General features: G+C 46.1%; 1 protein-coding gene across 1 annotated transcript in view; it reads left to right on the top strand.

Moving 5' to 3' along the window:
* LOC121166560 (leucine-rich repeat-containing protein 37B-like) overlaps positions 1-17,321 on the top strand; it is a 29,370-nt gene extending 12,049 nt beyond the window's left edge. The window contains 7 exon segments of the mRNA XM_040995752.1: positions 434-508; positions 6,682-6,818; positions 9,021-9,098; positions 9,101-10,584; positions 10,930-11,022; positions 14,994-15,052; positions 16,888-17,321. Of these exon segments, the coding sequence (XP_040851686.1) occupies positions 434-508; positions 6,682-6,818; positions 9,021-9,098; positions 9,101-10,584; positions 10,930-11,022; positions 14,994-15,052; positions 16,888-16,975 (2,014 nt within the window). The 3' untranslated portion in view covers positions 16,976-17,321.
* Positions 17,322-18,662: the final 1,341 nt, after the last annotated feature.

Here is an 18,662-nt window from a genome sequence, read left to right as displayed (position 1 = left end):
TAAAACAGCCCCAGCAGACAGTGTTGTTGAGCATATTCAGATACATGTAGAGATACAAAGCAGATGAAAAGATATCAAGTAACCAAGGAGTGAAATAGGCAAATGAAAAGGAAGATAATGGCAACAAACCAAACGGTACAGGTTCTGTCCCTCAGTGCCAAGGTCACTGACTTGACAGTGCAGAGTAACTTAAATTTCTTCCATGAGAACTTCCTGGAAGGATCTGCCCTGACAGACTCTTAAGCTGTCTTGTTTTATAGAGTAGCCAAAAGTTAATGCAACTGCATGCTCTTAACTCTTTTTACTTTTTAAAATATCCTAGTTTTTTGTTTCATTTCAATTTTATTAGATTTTGTTCCTTGAAATCATCTTTTTAAGGACAGAACTTTTTCTTGGGGGGTCACATCATGACTGCTTGGGCTTTCTCCCTCAGAGACCTCGGAAGAACACTGGTGTCAATCAGCACAGTTGAGAACATCCTCATGAAGTCTCTCGAACTGGAAAAACTGTAAGTTGTTCTCTTAGGCTTATGTTTTTGTCATTTTGAAGATTTAATTGCTTTCTTACATCAGAGTTATTCAGGAATAATTTGCACATAATAAAACTTAAGTATGCAGTGTGATAAATTTCATCATTGTATCGTTATAAAACCACCACTAAATTCCTAGATTGCTTCTGACATGCCAAAATGGGCCCTCTGGACCCTTTGCAGTCAACCCTTTCCAACCCAGACACCTGTTGCTTTTGCCTTTTCAACATTGCTGAGTTTTTTTTTTTTTTTTTGATGTTAGAAAGATTTATTTTTATTTAATAGCAGATATACAGAGAGGGAGAGACAAAAATCTATTTAATGGTTCACTCCTGAAGTGGCTGCAGTGATCAGAACTGAGCCAATCTGAAGACAAGAGCCAGGAGCTTCTTCTGAGTCTCCCATGTGGGTGCAGGATCCCAAGACTTTGTGCCATCCTCTGCTGTCTTCCCAGGCTGTAAACAGGGAGATGGATGGGAAGTGGAGCAGCCAGGACATGAAATGGCACCCATAGAGCAACTGGTGCTTGGAGGAGGCGAATTAGGCAATTGAGCCGTTGTGATAGGCCCTCGTCAGTGTCTTTTAAGTCATGCAGTGTATGTAGTAGGCTTTAGTGTTGGGCTTGTTTAACTGAGCACAATCTTTGTGAGATTACGCTATTGCCCTGCCATTGGCTCCAGCAGCAGTGCTGTTGCTGAGCAATATCCCAGTTGTGTGAATAGGCCAGTTTGTTTCAGTCACTCATCAGTTTGCATATCTGGACTTTCTCAATTTTTGCAATAATGAATAAAGCTGCTAAAAGCACTCCTAGGCAGACCTTTGTGTAAACATGTTTTCCCTTCCTAGGTGATAAACACAAGGCTAGGGTCGCTGCAGCAACTACTAACTGCATTTTTTCCTCCTTAAGAAACCGTTCAACTGTTTCCTAAAGTGACAGTGCTATTTGCATTGTCACCAGCAGGTTATGGGAGTTGTGATTGCTCCTCTTCTGGTTGCAATCTGTGTGTTTCCATTTCAATTTATTTTATAGTGAGTGGGCAGTGTGGCACAGCAGTTAGAGACGGCTGTTCTCTCCCTGAAACTGTCTGCAGGAAGCCTTAACTCATAAGACAATCAGCTTGGCTATCTTTCACTGCAAGATTTTGTTGTGAGAAAATTCATACCTACATGGGGCCCAGGGTTGTGGCACAGCAGCTTAGGAGTGCTGGTTTAAATCCTGGCTTCTCTGCTTCTAACCCAGTTTTCTACTAATGTGATTGGGAAGGCAACAGAAGAAGACCAAAGTGCCGGGGGTAGGAGACTCAGATGGAGCTCCTGGCTCCTGGCTTCAGCCTGGCCCAGCCCCATCGGAGGATGGAAGATTAACTCTCTTCCTCTCTCTCTTGTGGTATGTGTGTGTCTGTCTCTAACACTCTACTTGTCAAGTAAATATTTTTACCACTGTATTTTTTAAATTATAAATAATCAGTCTCTTATGGATGTTTGATTAATGGATTACATCACAAGATCTTATTACACAATCGCTTCTCCACCTTTTGTCTAAGAGTGAGTGAAGATCTTATTACTCAAAGTACAGGTAAGTATGAAGTGACATAGAGTAAGATTCACATATAATATCCCTAGATTTGACATCATATTATATTAGAGCAAACATATGATATCTGACCTTTTGGGATTGGCTCATTTCCCTTAGCATAATGGTCTCTAGTTTGGCCCATTTGGCCACAAAGTATTGTATTTCATTTTTTAACACCCAAGTAGTATTCCATAGTGTAGATGAACCACAGTTTTTTATCCAGTCCTCTGTTGGTGGGCATTTAGGTTGTTTCCATGTTCTTGCAATTGTTGATTGTGCTGCAGTGAACATTGGGGTGCGTGTTGCTTTCTCATGTAACAAGTCTTTTGGATATATTCCTAGAAGTGGTATTGCTGGGTCATATGGTAGGTGGATTTTTAATTGCCTAAGTGTTCTCCATACTGACTTCCACAGTGGCTGCACCAGCCTGCATTCCCACCAGCAGTGGAGTAGGGTTCCTTTTTCTCCGCAACCTTGCCAGCAGGTGTTGTTGGTAGTTTTCTGCATGTGGGCAATTCTTTCTGGTGTTAAGTGGAACCTCAGTGTTGTTTTTAATTGGAATTTCCCTTATTGCCAGAGAGCTTGAGCATTTTTTCATGTGTCTGTTAGCCATTTGAATTTGTTCCTTTGTAAAGGTCTGCCCATTTACCCCTGCCCATTTCTTGACTGGTTGGTTTGTATTATTGTTCTGGAGTTCTTTGTATATTCAGGAAAGTAGCCCTTTGTCTCCCATGTAGTGTGCAGAGATCTTCTCCCATTCTGTTGATTGCCTTTTTACTTTGCTGATTGTTTCCTTTGCTGTGCAGACGCTTCTTAGCTTAATGAAGGTCCCATTCGTTTATTTTGGTCTTGGCATCCTTTGCTTTTGATGATTTTTCCAGGAAGTCAGTACATACACCTATATCTTGTAGAGTATTTCCAACTTTTTCTTCCAAATGTTTGATGGTTTCTGGGTGTAGATTTAGATTTTATCCATTTAGGTTTGATCTTTGTGTGTGGTGAAAGGTGTGGGTCTTGCAGACTATTACCAGTTATCCCAACAGCATCTATTGAAGAGACCTTCCTTTTTCCCAGATTGTTTTCTGTTTTCTTGCTGAAGATTAGATAGTTGTGCATGTGTGGGTTCCCTTCTGGATTTTCTATTCTACTCCATTGATCTACCTCTCTGTTTCTGTACCAGTACCAGGCTGTTTTGATAACTACCACCCTATAATATGTCCAAAGATCTGGGATTGTGATCCCTCCCGCTAGGTTCTTATTCTTCAGGATGGTTCTGGCTATTCGTGTTTTTTTGTGTTTCCAAATGAACCTTTGTATCATTTTTTCCAGCTCTGTGAAGAATGTTCTTGGTATTTTGATTGGAATCACATTGAATGCATATTTTGCTTTTGGGAATGTGGACATTTTGATGATGTTGACTTTGCCCATCCAGGAACATGGTATTTATCTTCACTTTTTTGAAGTCTTCTATTTCTTCTCTTAATGTTTTGTAGTTTTCCTCATGGAGATCTTCCACATCCTTTGTTAAGTTTATTCCCAGGTGTTTCATTTTCTTCTCTGTTGTGTATTCTCATTTTGGTTACCTTCTATTCTGAAATTCTCTCCTCTGCAACACTGAATCTGTTGTCAAGCTTGCTGCCATATTTTTCAGTTCTGAAATTTCATTTTGGACCCGTTTAATTTCTGTGAGAACTCTTTGAGCTCTTCCCAATACTTCTCATTGTCTATGAAGAGTTTCATGTTCATTTTTAATATTCCTTTTCCGGTAGTTCCTCAATGTCTTTTTCTTGCAACTCTGAGACAGGTTATTTTTTGGTCATTTTTGGGGGGAGTACTGGCTCTTTCATCTGAATAGTTTTTCTGGTACTTCTTCCCATTGTTTTGTGCTTTCTTGTCGTTTTGAGATTTTAGCTCTGGTGTGCTTTGGGGGCTTCTGGGAGCACTGAATCTGTCAGCTGCTCTGTGGGTTGTGAGGCCTCTCAGCCAGCCAGGTAACTAGGATGTTTGTCAGCTGCTGCCACCTTGTGGGCGACCAGTGCTTTCACTCTCCTCCTCATTTGCGTTTCCCAGTTTCAGGCAGGGTGTGGAGCTTTGCGACGGAAAGCCTGCAAATTCCAGTTCTGTGTGCAAGCCCCTGCTGCCCGGCGCCTTCACAGCCTCTGCCCGCTGTGCAGTTGCCGAGAGTGGAAATGACCCAGCCTCTGCTACACAGTGTGCAACCAGTGGCTGGGATCTCCGCACTCTGGGGTGCACCACGCCTCATCTCCAATGGGCAAGCGCCGGCTCGGGGTTATGTGGCTTTGGTTTGCCCTGGAATTTGTACCTGCACCGCTGGGTTCTCCTGCGGTCTGCTGGGTATTGGCACTAACCTACCCTCATGCACTTTTGGAGTCTGCTCTTACGCTGCTGGGTCACTGAGAGAAACCTCTGACCCTGGGGCTCCCACATCTCTGTGTTGGGGGATTCTGGCATCCCTCTGGGTGGCCCAAGTCTGAGAAACCTTGGGTGGGGGTGGTCTCAGGTCTTGCCGACTGTGTCTCCAAACTGCACCTTTCACTTCCCAACTATCCTTTCTCCAATGCCGTTCCCTCCTCTGGGAGAGGCTGCTCATATCTGTGCCTATAGCTTCCTCATTGGGCCATTTTTTTAAATCCCACCAGTGTCCTGATCTGAGAGTCCTTCTGACTCCCTCTGTCTCTTATGGGCAGGCTAAGGCTCCTGCTGGTGTCTTCCCTGCATCGATTCATGACTCACCAGGTTTTTACTGAGTCCTTGCCTGTCCCGGATGGTATCCTGGTATCCGTCTCCACAAGCTCAAGCGGCAGGTTGCCATCCTGAGAGTTCTTCCAGGTTCTCTCTTGCCTGTGTGAAAGTTGCCTCAGTTTCGCCGACTCCAGGGAGCTTCGGACATCTTTTCCTGCAATTCTGCACTTCCTGCTCTCTCTTCTGCTTAATTCTGTCCCTATCTCTCCACACACTCAGCGGCACCCTCAAGTAAATATTTTTACAAATTCAAACTTACTAGACAGAATATAATGGTTGCCCATATACCTGTCACATAGATTTGGAGTAGCCTGTCTTCTTCCCTTCCTTATTCTCTTCTTCCCGCCTTCCCTTCCTTCTTCCTTCAGACAGTTTCACAATAATGCCAGAGATGAAAGCATAATTGAGACCATAAATAAGGTATAGATATATGTATATACAATGAAGTCATCACCCAACTCCAAATGTCTACCACATCAACAGGTCCTTATATCTCTTTGGAACCCTCTGTTCCATCACTCTTGCTCTCCCCGGTGCCTGTGTAAGTCTCAGCATCTTTCTGTTACTATCATATGCATTTTCTAGAATTTTATATGAATGGAATTATATGCTATGCACTCTTTCTAATCATCTTTATTTATGTAATACGATTAAGACACGACTGTTGTCTGTTGAAATAGCTCATTTCTTTTTCTAGTGGAACAACATCTCATTATGTGAACTCAGTATCATTTATCCACTCATCTGTGGCCAGACACTTGGGTTCTTTCCATTTTTGGCTATCCCAAATGAAGCTGTTACAAGAGCAGCAGTAAGCCACCACCTGGGACACTCATACTCACATCAAAGTGATTGAATTCAAGTGCCGGATTCATTTCCAACTCTGGCTTCCTGCTAATGTGCACCCTGGGAGGCAGTAGCTGATGGCCCAATTTATTGGGTTCTTGCCTCCTATGGGGGGGAGACCCAAGTTGAGTTCTGGGCTCCCAACGTCAGCCTGGCCAGCCCTGACTGTGGTAGATATTTGGAGTGAACCAGCTGATGGAACGTTTCTGTTTTTCTCTCCACCTTTCAAATAATTTTTAAAAATATGTCTCAAGAAAAGCTTTTAATCAAATTAGTTTCAGAGTATTCATAAAAACTTTAAGACCTACCATATGTTCCAGCTATTCTACTTCTGAGTATTTATTGAGCTTTACCTGACACCTCCCAGGGTGTTCACTGGAGGAAGGGGAGACAGGATTCAAACCCAGGTGCATGGAATGTGGGTTGCTAAGCAACATATTCACCATTGGGCTAAATGCCTACCCCTGGCAAACTTTTTGTAAACCCCAACATTGACTGAGAGATCCTTTTACTCTGTATCTTTCTTCAACAATTGCTAGAGTCAGTCTTTTCTGCAGCTAGAGTAATTTCTAATATTAGATCCTTCGAACAGCAGATGAGAAAGGCATTCCCAAGGCTGGGGGCTCTGACTCCTTCTCACAAGTCTGACATTATCCCAGAGTGAGACTTGTGAGCTGGGAGGAGATACTCCTGAGTGACAGTACTGACCAGTGGCACTCGCTTCCAGCCCCTGTCACCTTTATCCCGAGCATACCACACCCCCTGCCTTGCTTACCTTTCTGTTGGGCACCTCTGCATCCTTCCCATATTTGCAACATTTAAGAGCAGCACTTGGTCATCAGGTTCCCAGCCACATAGCCTGATGCCACATCTCAAGATTACCTTTTTCACAGCCTTGGCCTGCCTCTTGACCTACTCAGATAATCCTTTAATTATTAGCTGAATTTTCTGTGTTTCCTTTTAACAGGATCTTACCGAACTCCATGGCCTGCTGCCTCTGCCAATTTAAAAAGGATATTGAGGCTGTCTGCAAGACAGTCAAGCTGCACTGTTGCAGTGAGTGTCTGACAAACACTCAATCTTGTGGTGAGTCTCAAATGCCTGGTGATTTTAATTTCTTATTTGTAAATTAGGGATAAATGCTTAAAGCTATTATGTAATTATTTTAGTTCATTCCTTCAGAGTAAAACTCTCAATTTCTGAACTACTCTCTCAATGAACATCAGGCTCCCAGTGACTGATAGGAAATTTGATGCTCTAACTGTTCCTTGTGCATAAAGAATCACAGGAAAGAAATGGAAGGGAAGGAATTAACGCTGAGGGCCACATGGTGCACTGTGCTCTCAGCTTGGTGCTTTGCTTCCATGAGCACTCATTTGTGCACTGCACCACAGTGTGTAGCCTGCTTTTATACACAGTAGGCCTCCAGTGCCTCTGCCCTAGAGAACAGGTGTAGAACATTGTTGTTGGCTTGTTTTTGCAATTGTGGAGAAGAGTATAAGTGACACTGCTTTATTCTGAGCCTGGGAGTTGGTGGTTCCAAGACAGGCATGGCTGCCTGGCTCCTCTGATGGAGTGGAATGCCATCCACCAGTAGACAGCCCAGCTCTGAACCTGCTCCGAGGCTCAGGCTTCTCATTGGGCAGTCACCCAGGGACTTTGCTGTGGTTTTCCGGATATCTGGAGTCCCACTAAGTAAGTAACTAAACTCCACCAACTAACTTGAAGTCCCACTAATGTTGGGATTCCAGACAAGACTGCTCTATTCTCCCTAGAGCTTGGATACACATCTCTGTCAGGATCCAGGACTTCAGCATACTAGTGAATGCCAAACAGTGCTGTTTGTTGTCGAGCACACTTTTCCACCTATTAACCCCTTCTCTCCAAGAGGGGGCAGAACAAACAATTTAATGGACTCACAGAGAGGAGAAACAAGATGGAGGCATGAAGGGATGAAGCCAGACACCCGGTCTTCTGTCCACCGTTGACTCTCCACGCACTCATGTTCCTTCTTTCTCATGACGCTCACCTCCGCCTCTCACTATCACAGCAGGGCCTGGGAGAGAAGCCCAGCCACACAACAGCACACTTGACCTTCCTGCACTTGGAAGTTTGAAGGCTTCCGCAAGTCAAGCTGGAAATACTAGAAATGAAAGCAAAAACTGGCATTTGCAAAAGCAGCTTCTTCCCCCCCCCCTTTTTTTTTAAGATTTATTTATTTTTATTGGAAACTCAGATTTACAATGAGAAAGGGAGACAGAGAGAAAAACTTCTATCCACTGGATCACTCCCCAAGTGGAAGCCATGGCCAGAACTGAGTTGATCTGAAGCCAGGAGCCATGAGTTTCTTCTAGTCTCCCACCTGGGTACAGGGTCCCAAGGGTTTGGGCTATCCTTGATTACATTCCCAGGCAACAAGCAGGGAGCTCAATGAGAAGTGGAACACCTGGGATACGAGCTGGTGCCCATATGGGATCCTGGTGCATACTGGGTGAGGACTTTAGCCACTAGGCTACCACACCAGGGCTCCAGCCTCTTTCCCTTTTACATTTTAGGGCATTGAGCAACATTTACCCAGACACTGCTACCACCCCAGAGAGCTCACAGAACAATCTGTGCATGCGTACCACCTAGCAACCCACAGACCACTCCACCTACATCCCAGACCCCTGGCCATATTTAAAGACCAAGGGTTGATGCGGTGGTTTTCTCTATGAGGAACCTTCTGTGATAAGGGCTAGGAAACATTGAGCAGAGACCAAGTAACTGTTGCCTTGGTGGAAAAGGACACATCCAGAGGAGGAGTAGGCCCCTGTTTTAGCATCTGTGCCTTCACTCCCCTCATGTGAATGTGTCTGGCCATGGTCACCTGTTGACAGCAGCAAGAAGGCAAGGTCGCTGGAGAGGGGGAGAGAGGAAGCCTTGTGCCCCCTGGGTGTCTGAGGCAGGACGGTGCAGGATGTGTCTGTGAGGCAGGCACTTCCACAGGGGCCAGCTGCATGGAGACTGTCTCCCGGCCATGGGCTTTTACTGGGTGCTGGGCAGTTGGCCACTGGGGAGACAAGGAACAACCCTAAACAGTGACTGCTTTTTCATACTCAGGACTCTTCTGATTACACTCTTTTTAAAAATCACTTTTTTCTTCCTTTCTGTTGCTGCCATTTCATAGACTTAAGCTTGGGTTAATTTTTCTTCCTATGTGGTAACCAAATCTTGGTGATTCCGAGCCTAAACTGCTGGGGATGTATGTCTGTACACTGACACTCAGTTTCCTGGTAACGAAAGCATTCTCTTCCTTTCTGACAGAACCAACGACGGGGAATCCCAAAGCGGAATTCCTGAAGATACTGCAGGCCCGGAAGAGGAACACTAGCACGAAATTGTTGAAACAGAGAATTCAGAGAAACATAAGTTTGGCATTCTAGACTCTACAAGTGAGCGACTAGACTTAAATGAAAAAGATGTTATCAGTTCACTAAATTACGTATTGCCTTATTTCTCAGGCAGCAGTGTAGAAGACATAGAGTCAGTGTTACTACCCTACATTAAATTGTTCTTTTCCAGTCCACAAGAAGATAGATCTGTGGATCACTTGAAAACCAATCCAAAAGACTTGTCTTTAAAATCAAATGAACGTAAAATGAGAAAGATCCACTTTCTGAAAAATTTGATAAACTACAAAATTCAACAAAAAATTGATGACATTAAAAAAACACAAAAAGCTGCCATGCTGATGCAGCAGGAGACAATCAGGAGGAGAGAGAACGCGCGCCCCCTTGTGGAGGGCACCGTGCAAGGCCGGCTGGGGAGCGCAGGAGCCAGGGAGCAGGAGGAGCTTCATGTGGCCCAGAGGCCCTGGCACCTGGTGGCCAACTCCTTCTACCCAGAGCCCCCACTCACAGAGGAGCACAATGCCAGGGACGCCTCTTCCCTGAAGAGGTACATCGTGGGCAGGCCATCTGCTGCAGCCCGTGCAAAGTCTCTCTCTGAACCAGAAAAAATAGCAAAAATTAGGACAAAAAAGACAGAGGCAGCAGAACCAAGTTTATATGATGGAGTGAATTACCGCTTAATTGATCCTCATGCTGTCTTCAGAACATCTAAGACCAAAGTGGGAGCAGAACCAGAGTCCAGAGGGAATTACCACCTGAATAATATTGATCTCTCTCCAGTGTTCAAAACCAAACGGAGACTGAAGATGAAAAGGAAAAATCCCATCAACACATGGAGCTCTGTAAAGAGGCCTGCGTTCCTTGCCCTACAAAGTCTCATTGATTCCCCTCCCCGAGAGCCTTCTCCCTCTTCTGGAGACTCGAGTTCTCAGGATTTTCCTTCTCCGAAAGCGATGGCTCTTCCAGTACCACATGCAGAAGATATTCTTGAAGCCAGCCTTGCTGCAGCAAATAACTTAGGAAACACTGTGCCAGAAGAATCTCCCCCTGCCAGCACAGCCCAGGGGCATCCATTGGCCACTGGTTCCCCTGAGATTGCCCCCACTGAGAAAATGCAATGGGGGAACCCTAACATGGGCAGGGACATCCCCTCCATGCCTACAGGCAGTACTTACCCCTTGCAGTCATCCCCAGGGCACCAACTGAACCAGCAGCTTCGGTCCCTCATCCCCAATAATGACGTGAGAAACTTTATTTTAATAGTTATCAGGACTCTGCAGATGGACTGTGCGGACCCCCAGGTGCAGCTGTCCTGTGCCAAGCTCATCTCCAAAACGGGCTTCCTCATGAAGCTCCTCAGTGAGCAGCAGCAAGTGAAGGCCAAGGCAGAATGGGACACAGCCCGCTGGAAAGAAGAGGACTACATCAGCGAGAGCCCAGGAGGCCAGACTGATGCAGGAATGATCGAGCCAAGTGAGGTGAGGACGGCCACGAGACAGGAGAGCTGCCCTTTCCTGTCGTTTAGGAAGTGTCATTAAAGCACCAAGGAGGAGGAACAGGGGCTCCCAGTCCATATCTTGCATTGGGCACATAACTTTGGCCAAGCTGGCAATTTCCCACTTTGCTCCTTTAGAGAATGAAGCAGACCCGACAAGCCAGATGAACTGTAGAGTACCCGTGTGATAATTAGATCATGTAACTTTGGATCTTATGTGGTCTTGAAGATCCTATAAGCCACTCACCTGGAAGAATACGGGCTGGAATAGTTAAGTGTTCATGCTATCTCTTTATTTGATCTCTTTTCATTGCTCTTTTTCTTTTAGCTCAAAGAAGTCCCAAGATACAAAATACTCATCATGGCAATATCTGTCACTGTAGCTGTGATGATCTTAATAACGGGAGCCTGTCTCGTTGGGGTAAGGACAACGATTCACTTAGGTTTCTAGAACATCCTTTTTTTTTTTTTTTTTACAACAGGTTTGAATGCAGAGTGAACATCAAAGCCACTTGCCCACATACTGCCAGTTGACGTTCTTCTATGGTCACAAAGACATACTCTCCTGAAAAGCATATGCTTGAGATTTTGAATAGACCCTACTCCCAGGAAATCTCAGTGCAACTGGAAACTAGGTAGCAAGCCAAGCCACTGGCTATTGTGAGAGGTGGAAGACCAGACTTCATAGATAACAAGATTTCCCCACAGCTATGTCAACTGTTTGATGTGCTTACCACTTCCCTCTCTGCTCCTGTTGGTCTCTCTTCTCGTTGTTGAAATGATGAGCGCTGTATCAGCACCCTCACCTCACAGAATGGTTACTGTCCTCAGGACACTGCCAGAAAACATGTTAAAGATTCTACCTGTTCTAATACATAAGGCAGGTCTAAAGACAGGTTGTTTATGTACCTGAATGTAACTGAATCCTGCTTCCTAAGCTGAACCCTGAGGTGTGCTGTATTTATCCTATCCCATTCCTGGAGCCTGACTCTGTTCACCTATTGTTCAGTTACATAAAGTGCATTACTTTTCCCAACAGGAAAGGGCTTGAATATGAAGTCATTGAAAGATCTGACGGTCTTGACTCTACCCTAGCAGTCCAACCCAGTTTACTTCACTGACACTTCCTGTCATGTCAGCCCTGTCTGTGTTCCTGCCTGAGTGGCCCCTTACCATACCCCAGCCACACCATGGCCATTCCTACTTTCACCTGTGCCTTTTCTACCTAAAATTCCCTCACTTCATGGCATGCCTTGACTCCTCCAACTCTCTTGGGACTAAACCTTCTGTGAGATGGATCATCGTTTCTGTGAAACCACAGAGAGGTATTTCCTCTCCCCTGAGAACTTTAAAAATGTGGCAGTTTTCACAAAGGGAAGTGCCAAGGTCAACACGCGAGGGAGTACAGCAAAGGTATATAAGGACTAAAGAGCTTCCCAGGTCTATTGGCCTCCGGTAACACCCGCCTAGTGTATCACTGTTTCTAAAGGCAGACATGCCAGCCACAGCAGGGGATGGTGACAGGAGCACAGAAAGATGAGAGCCCACCAGCATGCTAGTGGCCATCCTGACATTGCACTAGGGCAGAGGGACAGCCCCAGGCAGATGTGGAGGCAGCCCCCTGGTGAGGCTGAGCCTCTGCAGGAGAGGGACAAATCTGGCCACTCCAGACCTTTCCATTAAACGCTGGGTTCAGCTGATTCCTTTGCATCTTTGTCCTTCCCAAGTTGCCTTCTGATAGTGCTTGAGTGTGCCATGGAGGCCTGCCCCTGCAGAGGCAGCTCCCTGGTCATGCAGTCACAGCTGTTCTGTCTTTTCACTCAGGCTGTGGTGCTGATCAGGTGAGGTTGTTTCCAGTGAGTTTGCTGTTTGTGAAAACAGTCTGATTTCTGAACCCTGGAGCTGGGAGCCACATGGGGTCAACTGCCAAGGGGTCGGTGGAGACAGTATCCTGGATATCTCCAGGTGGCCCCTGGTCTTTGCCTTCGGGGAAATGGCTGAAATTTTGATCAAGTCCTGCGTTATTTTAATGTGTATGTTTAGTTCTGGCTTACTTCTCTTTGTATCCATTCACGTTTTCCTGAGTTCCTCTCCCCAGTTAGATGAGAAGGTTTGTGAGGTCAGGGAGTATGCAGAGTTTTGCCTGTATTAGAAAGATAGTAAGTGTTCAGAGGATCAGAGTTAGGTACAATGTCAAGTTTACGGTGAAGAAGAATGCAATATAATATTCATTTGAAGCAGCATACAGAGTTGAGAGTTCAGTAATACATAGACATGTGTGTTCCTAAAACTTCTGCAGTGTTGCCTCTAGCCTAATCAGTTTGAGAAAACGCTGCCTAGCTGCCTAAGAACTTGGGTTGAATGGCAGACAGTGATAGATGGATACTTCTCATCCTAAATGTATTTCAGTTAATGTCTTTAAAAAAAGAAGACAAAAAGATACTGAGAATAAATTTCAAGCAGTATTTTTCAGTCTTGGGATGGAAAAGAGCTTTCTAAGCCCAGTGGCATAGGAGAAACCTTTGAAAGATTTGTCTGCCTGTGTGTGACACTGCTAGCTGACTCAGCACTTGGGGAGGTCAGGCTTGGGGCAGAGTCTCCCCTGTGTTCTCAACTTAGCCCTTGCAGCAGTTCCCCTTTCACAGGTCATGGCAATCAAGCTATGGGCCCAAATGACAAAGCCAACGTCAGACTCAGATCTCCTGACTGCAAAGAATGCATTCCTCATTCCCTTTGTTCTCTTTCCCTTCCTTACAAACACACTGAGAAATACTGGAAACACTTGAACAAGAAAAAGGCCACCAAAGAGATTAATATATTTATTGTATTAAAAAAAAAAAGGGTTTCTAAACCAACAACAGCAAAATAAAAGCTAACATCCCAACAGAAGGGGGCACACTCTGGGATGGATAGGGAGTTGCTAGCACATAGCCCTGCACCTGCCAGTCTCACATTTTGCTGATGGGATCTGAGTTTTGTTAGGTTCTTGAAACTGATAGAGTAGTAGCATATTTTCTTCTAGGACTCTTGTAACATTTTGTTCTAATTTCTATTTTGTAATCCCTCTGGAGTTATTTTTCAATATGATTGAAGTAGGGAATCTAGCTTATCTTTCTCTACATGAGTTTCTAAATCTTCTAAAATAATTTTTCTTTGAACAGTTCACTCATTCCTTACCAATCTAAAATATCCTGACCTGGACTCTGCTCTTTCCATCGACTCTGTGGTCTTTTCTTCCACCCATACCTGTATCACACAGGTAAACTCCAGTCACTTTATGGCTTAGTTCTGAGTTTTATATTTGTTAGAGCGAGCTCCTGCTCTCTCATGTTTCTTGCACTATTCTTGCCCATCATTCCCCACTGAATGGCAGCCGGTCAGTTTTGTAAAAATGTATCTTCGGATTTGTATAAAACTGAATTGAATTATTTTGATTGATTAATTTGAGGAGAATTGACATAATCACAACATTATAGGAATGCAAGTCTCATGGCTTTCAAAAGGGCTTTAGTGTTTTCATTACACAATCTTACACATCTTTTGTTGAGCTTATTCCAGGATAAGCTTTAATCCTTTCTGTTGGTTACAAACGGGACCCTTCTTGCGTTTTCCCATTAGTTGTTGGCAGCACACAGGAAAGCTACCACAGCATGTATGTTGATCTCTTGACCTGGTGTCTGGCCAACTTTCTGGACTCGCATATTACTTTCCACAAAAATGGTAGTTGATTTTCTTGGGTTTTCCGAGTTGTCCATCATTTCACATTCAGATGACATCTGTTTTGTCTTCCTTTGTGACACAATACTGTATTTGTCTTTTTGAAAAATTGATACTCAAGATTTACCTATTCTTATTGGAGAGACAGTGCTGTTCCACCCATTGGTTCACTCTAAATGTCTGCAACAGCCAGAACTAGTCTGAAGTCAGGAGCCTGGAGTTGCTGTGGGTCTCCCACACAGGCACAGGAGCCCAAGCACTTGGATCATCCTCTGCTGCTTTACTCAGGCTGTTGGCTGACAGCTGAATCAGAAGTACAGCAGCTGGGACTCGAGCCATTGCACAAATGGGATACTGCACTACAGGTAGAACTAAACCTAAACACCATTGCACTAGTCCCTATTTTAGGGCCTCCTCAACAGTGGTAAATAGTAGCAATCCTACTAAGAAGGCCAAGTCTCCTTGACTTCTCTGTTTACTTTTCTGATCCAATTAAAGATGCTTCATCTTTTCCTCTTCAAAGAGGTTTCATGGAGAATTGTCTGCTGAAAGTTATCTAAACAGCCAGTAAAATGTATTAGGCGCCAGATGCATACAAAAAGAAAGGCATGCAAATGATCTGGACATGGTGGTCACTGTGTTGCATAATAATGGCTGTGTCTTCTTCCAAAACAGATTTACTCTCACAGGGCAAGAGCCGACGCCGAGGAGGAGGACATAGGAAAAGGTCTAAGGTAAGTACCAGCCCAGTAATGTGTGAAATGAAACTCGAGAACTAGAAGAGAACACATGGATTCCAGTCACCTCATTGTTTAGTGAGATCTCCACAGACAGGAAGCATACTTCACAGCTGGGGTAGACAGCACCACCATGGCACCTCTGCTGTCCCCAGTCCTTCTTGGATGCAGGGGCTGGGGAGGGACTCCAGCTGTGCCATCCCTGCAGCTGACAGTACTTTGACCATACCAGAGGGCTTCCTGAAGGCTTCCAGCAAGGGCTAGGGGAGTCTGTGTTGCACTGTGGGAGGAGCTGGTCTCCTTAAAGAAGGCAGGAAAAGTTCTTCTCATCCTGCTTGTCTTTATTTTTTTTAATCTGTTTTTCTTTAAGATTTACTCTATTTTTATTAGAAAGACAGATTTACAAAGAGAAGGAGAAACAGAGAAGGATCTTATGGGTCTCCCGTGAAGGTACAGGGTCCCAAGACCTTGGGCCATCCTCCACTGCATTCCCAGGCCACAGGCAGCGAGCTGGATGGGAAGTGGAGCTGCCAGGACACAAACTTGTACCCATCTGGAATCCCCGCAAATGCAAGTCGAGGATTTAGCCAATGAGCCATCACACTGGTCATGTCTTCTCTCTTCTAACCAAGCTTCTAAGAGCTTTAACTGGAAGAGATCTTCAAACTAAAGAGAAGTCTGTCTCTTCATTGTATGACAAGGAAACGAGAAAGAGGCAGCATCTTGGCCCCAGGGTCATACTGTTAACATCAGAGGAGGGTCTCTTCCCAGCTGGGGCTCCTCCCTGGCTTGTAAGGGTTTGGGGCTGTGAGCTACGTTTTCTGTCAGAAATCAGCACCCATGTACCACACAGGCACAGTTGCTGAAAACAATGCACTCTCCTGTTCTGCTGGATTCATAAGGGGTATCTTGGTGTCAGTGCGAGCCTCATCCTTTAACTAATTTCACTCATCACTCTCCCATCAGTGACACCTGCAGTGTGAGGCTGCATGAGCTAGGTAACTGCTGTCAGACTCAGGCCCTGCCTGATGTGATTCAGTTTACAGGGGTCAAGGACTGTGCACATAGAGGCACCTTCTCCCTCACCCCCAGGTGAAGGAGGCATGTGAGACTCAGTCCAGGTGGGGCTGGTGCCAGATGCTAAAGGAGGGAGACAGTGCACGTGCCCCATGTGGTTGTGCGGTCTGTCACTGCACAAGGGCGCTTGGGGAAGGCAGTGGTTGGGGCTGACGACCTCACACAAAGCAGTGGTTCAAGTTGGCCCTTAGCCACTGGGGCACCTTCAGGCAGATCGGAGAGCTCCCAGAAGCCCAGATCCCAGGTCTGTGGTGATTTTGCTTTGTGGTATATGTGGGACAGGGACACGTTTTGTCCCGGGCACACCAGACATGTGCGGGCCATGGAGAGTGACACCAGTCTCTGATTGGCTTGGGCATTTGTTTTCCCCCAGGGACCTTTACGAAGATTCCCTCAAGGAAAGACGGGAGAAGAAGCAGGTAAACTGGGGGACACAGTGTGTCGCTGGAGGGAGGGATGGTGGGAGTAGGGGCAAAACATGCATTCCCCTCCCCATTCCTAAGGGTGCTAAACCTCCTGCATTTTCCTAGGTGGGCTTCTTGGTGAGGTGGCTGCGCTGGCTGAGGGGTGAGCGCAAACCCCGCCGGGCAATGAGCCAGAATGAATTTGGTAAAAAATTATTCAATGAAACCTCTGACGAGGAAGCAATCTTCGTGAGAGGGGCAAGGTAAATGACAGACTGCCTTCCCCACGTTACCTAACGGGAGCAAACGGGGCGGGCAGAGAGGAAAAGTGGCCTGTTCTGTTCCCCACAGCATGAGCGAAGGCCCGGGCGAGATGGCGGCCGCTGAGTCGACTGCCGAAGGAGAAAGCGAAGCCCCTGAGGAGGTGCTCACCGAGTAAGCCCTTTTGCTGGGGCTGCCTCCATTTATAAAAGCACTTCCCTTCTAATATTCGTGTGTGTGGTATTCATAAGCCATCCCAGCCAAGATGATAAGAAATGAAAGTCTAAGTTTTATACAAATCACAAGGCCACAGGCAAGAAAGGCTGGTCTGCATCTAGAAGCCTCCGAGGTAGAAAAATCCTCCCGTGGCGGCACCATGGGCACAGGACGAACAGGGGTCCCACCACATGCCCCCAACAGTCAGGTTCTAGGACATGAACATGTCAAACACCGGGCATTCCAGTGCCTTCTCCCCTGGCTTATTAAGAACCAGTCATTTACCACAGAGGACCTGCCACACTGGCCCCTCTGAGGTCTTCCAGGTTGCCTGGATATTTGGATGTTGAAGCCTCGTGCCCTGTGGCCTGCCTGGACTCCAGGGGCTGCTCCCTTCAATAATAAAAAAAAAAGTGGCTAAATGCTTAGCCACTGTACCTGCATGTCAGCTCACAGTTGAGCTCCACTCAGCATGGTAAGGTTTGACTTCATGCAGCCAAGAAGAGGAGGGGCAGAAGCTTCATGTTGGGAGGAAATCGCCATAATGGCTGGGACCCTGTTCCGAGTCAAGGGGCTGATGTGTTAGGCACCTCATGTAGGACCAAGAGCTTCAGTGCCTCTTCCCATGCAAATTGAACAGCGCCTGACCCACCAGGCAAGGAGGACATAAGTGAAACAGAGTCAGAATTCTGTCTGGACTCGTTCCTGTAGGCTCTTTCAGGGCAATTGCATGCTCAGCCTCTGCAGTGGGTCTGGATCATTGGTAGGTGGTAGGTTCAAGGTCTGATCTGTGACACTGGGTGTCACTGGAGGTTGAGGTGGAGTTGGCATTGGAACGGCCACCTCTTGCAACACTGGAGGTTGAGCTCCCACCTCTGTAGATGGTTCTGTAAGCTGCACAGGGGTCTCCTGAGTGGTTGGAGCCTGGTCAACCTCTGAATTGGGTTCTGGAGCTGGGGTATTTCCCAAGTCCCAGTGTGCAACTGAGACTTTAGGCAGGATTGCGTGGCAAGTCTGGACCTGGACTGGACAAAATCTCTGAGTCCAGAGGTGTTGTGGTCTTCAGAGCTATAGAATATTCAGCCTTGGGCCCGGCGCGGTGGCGCAAGTGGTTAAGGTCCTCACCTTGCATGCCCGGGATCCCATATGGGCGCCGGTTCTAATCCCGGCAGCCCCGCTTCCCTTCCAGCTCCCTGCCTGTGGCCCGGGAAGGCAGTCGAGGACAGCCCAAAGCTTTGGGACCCTGCACCCGCGTGGGAGACCCGGAAGAGGCTCCTGGCTTCGGATCGGCATAGCATCGGCCGTTGCACTCACTTGGGGAGTGAATCATCGGACGGAAGATCTTCCTCTCTGTCTCTCTCCTCTCTGTATATCCGCCTTTCCAATAAAAAATAATAAAAATAAATCTTTAAAAAAAAAAAAAAAAAAGAATATTCAGCCTCCACACTGGGTCCTGGAGTTATGTTCAGCTCCAACTTCAAAGGCTGAAAGGTGACCCTGGGTAATATTAGATACGGAGCCTATTCCTGAGCTGGTTTGAGGACTGTTGCCTCCTCATGCCCTTTTAATGGAGGTAAAATTTTTGAGGTGGCTCTCGAGGTTGGGTTAGGGGCTCCTCTGTATTTGATATAAGGAAATCCTCCAGAGTA

Source organism: Ochotona curzoniae, unplaced genomic scaffold, assembly GCF_017591425.1.
Source record: "Ochotona curzoniae isolate NIBS_2020 unplaced genomic scaffold, NIBS_Ocur_1.0 patch175, whole genome shotgun sequence".
Lineage (NCBI taxonomy): Eukaryota > Metazoa > Chordata > Mammalia > Lagomorpha > Ochotonidae > Ochotona > Ochotona curzoniae.
The sequence above is the reverse complement of the archived record's forward strand: the minus strand, read 5'-3'. Positions and strand labels throughout refer to the sequence as shown.